This window comes from Mesitornis unicolor, unplaced genomic scaffold, assembly GCF_000695765.1.
Source record: "Mesitornis unicolor isolate BGI_N332 unplaced genomic scaffold, ASM69576v1 scaffold15058, whole genome shotgun sequence".
In the NCBI taxonomy this organism is placed as follows: domain Eukaryota; kingdom Metazoa; phylum Chordata; class Aves; order Mesitornithiformes; family Mesitornithidae; genus Mesitornis; species Mesitornis unicolor.
The window spans coordinates 1-8,842 of NW_010202651.1; the positions used below are offsets into that span (position 1 = coordinate 1).

The window sequence follows — 8,842 nt, forward strand, 5'->3', positions numbered from 1 at the left end:
AGGGGGACAAACTGGTTCCAGCCACCACAGCCTCTGCTCCCCACATCCTGCAGCAGCACCCAAGGGCCCCCAGCTTTGGGGGAGCAATAGGAGAGCAATGGGGGTGCTGCCCCCACAAAGCATCGACCAGGGGTGCACACTGTCCTCCTCAACAAGCCTTCACCTCAGGGTTGAGGCGCAGGCTGGAGGGAGGCAGAGGGGCAGCACCCCACAGCTCCAGCCCCTTCCCAAGCACACCACAGGGGGGGCAGGGTCCAGGCACCCACAGGCGCCCCCCAAAAAAGCCTCGAGATGTCCCCAAAGCGCCTGCCCCTGCCTCTCCATCGTCCGTCACTGCAGCAGCTCCTCCCAGGAGATGGGGCGAGAGAAGACCTCCCTCTCCAGCCACAGGTCGTAGTTGACCTGGAAATCCTCGGGCAGGTCCACGCGCTGCCCCAGGACGCTCTGCAGGCAGTTGTCCACCGGCAGAAAATCGGGGTTGCTGTGGGCCCGGTCGTAACGGCGCGAGTTGAAACGCTCGATGCTGGCGCGCAGGGCGCACTCCTCCGCCTGGAAATCCCAGGGACGGGCGTCCAGGTCTGGGCAAAGGGAATTTGGGAGGTGGTCAAGAGGGGAGCTGGGGGCCCTTCAGCCAGCCCAAATCCCTCGGGAAAGGGCTTCGAAGGTCCATACAAAGAGCAAACGCGCACCCACAGCTGCCACTGTCAGCCCTTGCCCTCCTCCCTGCGATGCCATCACCCCAAATCCCTCCCCACACCCCAAATCCGAGGGCTGCACAAGTCCTGAGCAGCAAAGGGACAGCAGAGAAGGGGACGCACCGTTGCCGTAGGCCCAGTCGTCGTTGAGACGGTGCCGCACTTTCTGGTAGATGGCCGACATGGTCTTCATGTTGCTCTTCCTCCACTGCCGGCCCAGGTACTTGGTCTGCACCTTGAGGAGCTTCAGCACGTAGAGCTGCATCATGGCCTGCTTCACCTTCAGCGCCCGCTTCAGGATGGGTGCAGACTTGAACACCACCAGCATCTGCGGGGAACAGCAACCCCAGCAGCCGGGGACAGCGGGGTGAGGCGACAGGACGGATACTGGGGTATCCAAACATCCCACGTGTACCAACATCGCCTCCAGCACACACAAACCCTTCCACCCAGCCAGCAAGGTGGCACAAGGGGCACCCCAAAGGTATCCACAGCCCCATCACCCGGTCCAGCCCAGTTTGGCTGGGCTGAGCCCCAGTGGGCTCCCCGGCCCTCACCATAGTGCGGGAGTGCTTCCACTTGGTCAGCTTGTTGAGGATGCGCAGGAGGTTTATGCAGGAGAAGAGGTTCCTCCAGCAAAACTGGTTGTTGTCTCCGGCTTCCTGCAAGAAAGCAGAGGCAAGAGAGTGGTGCAGGGATGAGGAGAGGCCGAGGTGGTCCCAGCACCCTTCCCCAAAGGGGTAAGGCACAGCACATGGGCAGGAGACGTCTGCCAGCCCCATCCACCCCAAAAAACCCCAGCAGCACCAGGGGCTGAGTGTAGGAGGGTTAAGGGTGCCAGGGTTCGGTGCTGGAGCTCTGTTGCCACCCAGCACCCATGTTCCCCCCGTGGCAAGCACCCCAGGGTGCCAGGGTTGGGTGCTGGAGCCCTGCTGCACCCCTGCACCCATGTTTTCCCCATGGGAAGCACCCCAGGGTTGGGTGCTGGAGTCTTGCTGTCCCCCTGCACCCGCACCCCAGGGTTGGGTCCTGGAGTCTTGCTGTCCCCCTGCACCCGTATTTCCCCCATGGGAAGCACCCCAGGGTGCCAGGGTTGGGTGCTGGAGCTCTACTGCTCCCCTGTACCCGTATTTTCCCCATGGGGAGCACCCCAGGGTTGGGTGCTGGAGCCCTGCTGTCCCCCTGGACCCATGTTTCTCTCATGGGAAGCACTCCAAGGTGCCAGGATTGGGTGCTGGAGCCCTGCTGCACCCCTGCACATGTTCCCCCCGTGGCAAGCACCCCAGGGTGCCAGGGTTGGGTGCTGGAGCCCTGCTGCACCCCTGCACCCATGTTTCCCTCATGGGAAGCACCCTAGGGTGCCAGGGTTGGGTGCTGGAGCTCTGTTGCCACCCAGCACCCATGTTCCCCCCGTGGCAAGCACCCCAGGGTGCCAGGGTTGGGTGCTGGAGCCCTGCTGCACCCCTGCACCCATGTTTTCCCCATGGGAAGCACCCCAGGGTTGGGTGCTGGAGTCCTGCTGTCCCCCTGCACCCATGTTTCTCTCATGGGAAGCATCCCAGGGTGCCAGGGTTGGGTACTGAAGCTCTGCTGCCTCCCTGCACCCATGTTTTCCCCATGGGAAGCACCCCAGGGTTGGGTGCTGGAGTCCTGCTGTCCCCCTGCACCCATGTTTTCCCCATAGGAAGCACCCCAGGAGCTGGTGGAGAAGGGAGCGACTCACCAGGCTCTCTGCCGTCAGCTCAGGCAGCTCGTGCACCACGCAGTAGGGGTAGTCCAGGACCGAAATGCTGCAGGAAGGAGAGGGGGTGTTGAGCTGCTCCCCCAGATCTGGCCCTGGGGCAATGCAGCCCCACACCTCCCACCCACTGTGGTGGGCATTTCCCTAGGTCTACCTGCACCCAAGTCCCAGCTGGGGGGGGTTGAGGAGGGGTAAAACAAGCAGGGACCCCCTCTCCACACCCAGCAGGGGTGCAGGTGGGCAGCCCCCTGCAGTACCTGTTCTTGGCAGTGATGTAGGACATGATGTTCTGGTTGAAAAACTTCAGGATGAGCGGGATGCAGTTGGCAAAGACCAGGTGCTGGGCCATGTACTCAAACTGGGGAGAAAGATGGGTGAACGGGGACCAATTCTGGGTCCCCAAAGCCCCGTGGAGGGTTCTGGACCCTGGCCCACCTCACCTGGTAGATGTGGTTGAGCTTGAAGTGCTTGAGCAGGAGCAGCAGCACGGCAGAAATGGCTTTGACGATGATCTCCTTGTGCCGATTGACGTCCACCCCCAGCTTCATGCTCTGCAGCACCGTGGTCCTGGGGGACACAGAGGGATCCTCCTGTCCCCCATTCCGTTCCCACCATTGCCCAAGCCCCTCCGCTCGCTCTCTGCGGTCACTCACGGCATCTCCTCTGGCAAAACGTCTGCCAGGATGTTGATGGAGTCCGTCTTGGCTTTGGAGGTGGGGGCTGCAGCGAGGAGGATCTTCAGCAGAGCGATCTGGAGGCAGGGAGAGATGGAAACGGGGATGGGTGTGAGGGAGACAAGCTACAGCCCCACTCCCCACCGCAGAAGGGAGTAACAGGGATGTGTGGGAAGAAAACCTGGGCCACATCACTGGAAAGGATGGAGCAGTGGAGGGAGAGCCCCCTGGGACCCCCAGTGCTCCCCACTCACCATGTACTGCGGCAGGCTCGGCAGCAGCCCCTGGTACAGGATCTCCGCAGGGACCTGCTCCACTTCTTCCTCCCCCTGGTGCCAGAGAGACCAGAAAACCTCATCCTGGGAACAGCCACCAGCCCCAGGCCCTGCGACCCCCAGCTCCTGCCCAAAACCTTCCCACAGACCCCATCCTCTGCCCCAAGGAAATCGTGCTCCCTCCCCAGCAGAGCAACACCCCCCAGCCCTGCCAAAAGGCCTGGAGAGACCGAGTGCTCCCCAGATCAGGAGTTTTGTCCCATCCTTGTCCCCACACTCACCCCGGAGAGCGGGGATCGCAGGTATTCGTCCTCCATGTGCACCTGCACCTCTGCGATGGACGTGTACTTGTGCTGCATGGGGAGAGGGCAGGGGTTCACACCACAGACCCATGCCAGGAGCCCCAGCATGGTCCCCTCATCTTGTTAAGGTCCTCTTAATCCCGTCCCAGTGGTGACCTATGTCGATGGGCAGGTTGGTGGCTGCTGGCTTCACCTCTGGGACAACCCCAGTAAGAAAGGGATGAAACCAGTAAGGAAAGGGGTTTGGCCAGCTGAGGAGACCAGGGCCTGGGTGAAAACTTGAGGTCTCTCCCGTTACAGGGCTGAGCAAGTGGGAGAGAGGGTAGAAAAATGCACCCTTGACCTGTGATGGGTGCAGGGGGATGGGGAAGGGAAACCCACCCAAAAGCAGGGGCTGGAGGAATTCAGCAACGCACTCACCAGCTTCAGCGTTCGGATGCTCTCGTGGATGGGCCTGGGCAAGCCCACCACGGTGTTGGTGTCACTGGAGGGGAGAAATGGGGGTAGGCAGCAGCAAACCTGAGCCACCCACGGGCAGGTCAGAGACCACCACCCCAAAAAGGAACCAGCGAGCTCAGAACATCTCTGCTGCCCACCCCCAAATCAGCAGCCTCCCAGTTTGGCTCTGCAGGAACCCACCTGCCCAGGGTGTAGCCGATGAACTTGCTGCGGCTGGACTCCAGGAACATCTCGATGTCCTTCTCTCTGCGGCAAAGGGAGAAGGGGAAGAGTCACATCTTCCTGTCCACATGGGTACAGCACAGCCCCAGGGCATCAGGAAAAGCCTCGTGGTCAAGGAGATGGTGCAGAGCCCACCCCACCGAAAGAACAGCCACCAAAGGGACCATCAAACTGACCACCCCATCCCCAACATCCTCCTGAAGTTCTCCACATTTAACAGCCTCCGTTTTCCCCAGCCCCATGGACTCACCGGACTTTGGGGGCCCAGGGCAGCCCCTTGGGGCAGGTGATGCGGTCGCTTGGGGGGTGCTGGGTGGGCGGAGGCATCACTTCATCCCGCTCCAGGGGGAAGGTCTCTCCCTCCAGGCTGTTGTCGTCGTCGTTCTCCTCCTCTTCCTCACGGGAGTCGTCAGCTTTGTAAGGGTCCCGTTCGTTAAAGGCATCCAGGTTATCCTGCTTAATTAGGGCCTGGAGAGAGAAAAGCAGACAGGTGAATAACCTGGGGACATGCAGCTTCGAGGTCGGTGGTGTCACCGTCCCCCACCTTGTGCTCCCGTCGTCCTCTCTTCTGCTGCTGCTCGATGAGGTCGGAGGCGGAGGCGGGCGGGGAGGCCGCTCGCATGTTGCGGATCACTTTAATGCTGTCCTCAGGGAGCGGTGGGAGGCCCAGGATCTCCCTCTTCTCCGCCTTCATGCTCTGGAGCTCCTCGAAGCCTCCCAGGGTGCACTGCAATGGGGAGAGCACGGCATCCTGAGCACAGGGGACTCCTCGACACGCAGCATTGGGGCTTTCTCCACCTGCCCTCCCCAAATCTGCTCTCCAGGGGTCCCAAATCCTTCCCCGGGGCGTCCTCATGCTGCTCTTGTCATTGTGAAAGGCAGAAAGGACAGGGGGGTGCTCAGGCACCCACAGATGAAGCATCTGGACCTTTTCTTTCAACCAGACCCCAGACAGGGACCTCACTTTGGGTCCATCCTTGGTATCCAGCTCCAGACACCAATATCCAACGCTCCCTCCGTGGGCTGAAACCTAGGGGTGGGTTTAACAGCACGCAAACTGCTCGGTGAATGCCAGAAACAGAGGATGCAGCAATTACAGCCAGCCCTGAGAGCAGAACTTCCTTCCTCTGCCGAACAAACCACCACAAGTTGTGTATCAGAGCACCCCACAGCCTCTCCTCACCAGCACAGTCTTCCAGAGCAGGAGCAGCACCTTCTTCATGGGGAAATGGGGAGCGTGGCCGCTGCAGAATTTGGTCACCATCCCAAAGAGCATGACGGAGAAGGGCTCGTTGTTGTACAGGGGGGCTCCTGGAACCACAGGGCATCAAACCCCACATTTCTCGTCCTTGTCCTCACCCCAACCACCAGCACCACCAGTCCCTTTGTTCTCCCACAGCCTCTGCAGTCCCCATCTGAGACCCTCATCTCACCCCAACAGCTCCTCTCCTCCTTTCCAAGGCCTTGCAGCCTCCATAATTGCCCACCTTTGTGTCGAGAGGAAACAACAGCCCCAATATTCAGTTCTTTTTTCCCCCAAACAGCAGAAAAGGCTGCCTTGGTCTGCTCACCCTGCTTTGCCCCACCAGTTCACCCTAACAGAAACCAACCCAGAGCTGCCAGCCCCATTCAAACCCATCTCACACCCTCGCTCTCCAGCTCCAGAAACCTCCACCCCATCAGCCCCAAAGTGACCAATGCTCACCCAGCTCTGCTCGGAAGGTTTGCCTCATGCTCTTCCACTCGGGCTTGTCCCCCTCGGCCTCCTGTCGAACCGTCTCCACGATCAGGTACATGATGTTCAGCAGCACCCTGCAGCACCCAAGAGAGAATCACCCCCAGTTGGGATGAGTTATGGGGGTTCCACCAGCACCCAGAGCTCTGGGGGAGGCTGGATCTGCCCCGGCCTCCATGCACCCACTGCACACAGGGTGCAGGCACTGGGGAAAAACATCTCTGCAAGTCAAAGCAGGAAGAAAACCTGCTTTTCTATATATTTACTGCTTTCATGCCCCCACCAAGCCATGTGTCTGCAGTGCATGCTGAGCACAAGGGACATTTATGGGCTGAGCAGACCCAAGTGTATCTGACGATGCCCACGGAGCTGGGGGAGATGCTGGTACAGCCTTGGGGCACCCCCTGGTCTCATCCAGCAAACACTGGGTCCCTCTCCTCACCCCCTGAGCATCCCCTCAGCCCCTGCCCCGTACCTGAGGTCCGTGCTGTCAGCCAGGGAGATGGCCGGCTTCCTGACGGCGCTGCTGCACGCCGCGCTGTTGCTGCGGAGGGAAAACAGCCTCAGAGGCGCCTTTGGGGACGTCTGAACTCCACCACAAGCAACTCCTGCACCAGAGCCAAACCCTGCACTAGAAATCGCTGCAGCGAGCCCCCTGATCCATCCAAGGAGGAACAGATCCATCTCTGCTGCCAGGCAGCACAGCTCAGAGTGGATTTCTGGATAAATCAGGTGTGATCCTACACCCCACATCCACCCAGAACAACAGAGGATGCAGGAATGGGATTAGGGATAGACAGACCAGGACTGAGACTGCCACAAAGTGGGAAAATCCCCACCAAGGAGCTGCAGGGCTTTTTGGGAAGCGTCTCCCCCCTGTACTCACTCGATCTCCATGTTCAGCAGCTCCACCAAAGCGCTGAACGTCCCCACCTCCAGCAAGAGGAAGATGTTGTACCGCATCCAGGCCTGCACCTCGGCCTCGGAGCCGCACTCCCCAAACGTGCCTGCAACGACACCCTCACTGGATCCCACCTCCAAAGGGACCCCTGGGCCTCCCACACTGCCATGTTCAACCCAGGGCCTTAATTTTAAGGCAAGAAGTCAGATGCAAAGGAGGGAATTGTCCTCCTGTGGGTGATGCAGCCCAGGTCTGGCAGAGCTGGGATGGCACAGGGAAGTCAGCCAAATTTTGGACCAAACTCCTATAAATTGTCTGGCTTCCAGAACTGGCTGCGTTCTGGATGTCCCAGGTGAAATAAAACATGCAAGGAAAGAGAAGCACAGGATGGTTTGGGTTGGAAAGGACCTTTAAGATCATCTGGTTCCAACCCCCTGCCACATCACCGCTGTCCATCAAGTTGTTGACCGCAAACCCAACCAGCGATTTGAAAATCTTCTCAATATTTTAAATTTACAGCCTCCAAACCATTACTTGGATTTAGCAATGGGGAAATTTAAGGGGGCGGAGGCCCAGGCTCACCTTGGGCAACGTAAAGGATGGCACGGGCAACCCTCAGCCTCTTCTCCCGCGCGGTGACCTCCAGCCCGTCGAGGAGCCGCATGGCGTGGGTGCGGTGCTGGTTCTTGTCCAGCTCCGTCCATTTCTTGTCCCGCACTGAAAAGCCAAAGCAAGGCAGGGTTAGGAGCATGGGGCATCACTTCCTGCCCTGGACACAAACTGGAAAAGCTCAAAAGGATTCGGTGTGATGGAAAACAGCGCTGCCCCTCCAGGGCCAGCTCACGCTCACCAACGAAGTCTCCAGCACAAATGCTGTGAAGATTGCCAAATTCTGACGCAGCCTCAATCCTGCGTGTCCTGCAGGAGATCCCTGTCCCTCCCCAGAGGTACGAGAGGTCTCGCAGAAGGGTCTTACCGTGGATCCTGAAGTCCTCCTCGAAGCACTTGCGGTTGAGCAGGAATTCGGGCCCCTCAGTGTAGCTGTACAGCTCTGCCAGGAGAGCACAGAGGAAAAATCTCCATCAACCTGCACTGAGCCACCACAGAAAGCTGCAACCCGGCCACGGTAACCACGCTTTTAACCAAAATGAGGGAAATGCAAAAAAAATACACCCAGCGAAGGGCTAAAAGAAATAATTACATGATATTACGTCTCTTTTAATAAAAATGAGGTGTTTAAAGACAACCCCAGAGTAATGCTGGGGTTGAAAGAGCTCCTCTAATCACCACCAGGGATGAAAATCATGGCTGATGAGTTGATCCATCAGGATGAGCCCCTTACCAGAGAGCTCTGCTGCCCACTTGTCGGTGTCTGCATATTCGAACTCCAGGTCTGGGGACTCCGAATAGCCCTGAAAGCAGAGAAAGAATCCGGTTAAATTACAGGCAAGCCCAAATCCCCAGGACGGTGACGATTCACCTCATCCTCCCGCAAACCCAGGGCTGCGTCTTCTGTTGGAGAGACCAAAAAAGCACCCGCAGCGGCGTAAACGTTACCAAGGCAACCCCTACCCACCTCCGGCATCTCCATCCCGGCTCTGCCGCATTGAGCCACGCTGCGCTGCGCCGATGCGCAGCCCCTGCCACTGCACCACCTCTGAAACTCTCCGGAAGCCCCAAAAGGCCAAAATACAAAGCAGGAGACGGGGCGGGTTTAATTTCAGGGTGGGGAGTGGGTTCTGTGGGACCCATTTTGCAGAGGAGTGTGAACATTTAGGCTGTCTCCCTGCTGTCAGTAAGGGAGGGATGCCAGCAGATGTGAACAGGGAGAAATGACT

At 59.1% G+C, this 8,842-nt stretch overlaps 1 protein-coding gene across 1 annotated transcript; it reads right to left on the reverse strand.

Annotated features, from left to right (window-relative positions):
• Positions 1 to 289: 289 nt before the first annotated feature.
• On the reverse strand, positions 290 to 8,595 carry STRIP1 (striatin interacting protein 1). The gene is made up of 21 exons (XM_010190465.1): positions 8,581 to 8,595; positions 8,347 to 8,416; positions 7,981 to 8,055; positions 7,587 to 7,721; positions 6,990 to 7,110; positions 6,579 to 6,647; positions 6,074 to 6,180; positions 5,552 to 5,679; positions 4,913 to 5,095; positions 4,619 to 4,836; positions 4,327 to 4,392; positions 4,108 to 4,171; positions 3,667 to 3,738; positions 3,365 to 3,439; positions 3,090 to 3,187; positions 2,877 to 3,003; positions 2,694 to 2,794; positions 2,419 to 2,485; positions 1,253 to 1,357; positions 819 to 1,023; positions 290 to 578 (listed from the first exon to the last, which is right to left on the reverse strand). Exons 1-21 carry the CDS (start codon positions 8,593 to 8,595, stop codon positions 331 to 333), a joined length of 2,349 nt encoding a protein of 782 aa, XP_010188767.1. The 3' UTR covers positions 290 to 330.
• Between the last annotated feature and the right edge of the window lie 247 nt (positions 8,596 to 8,842).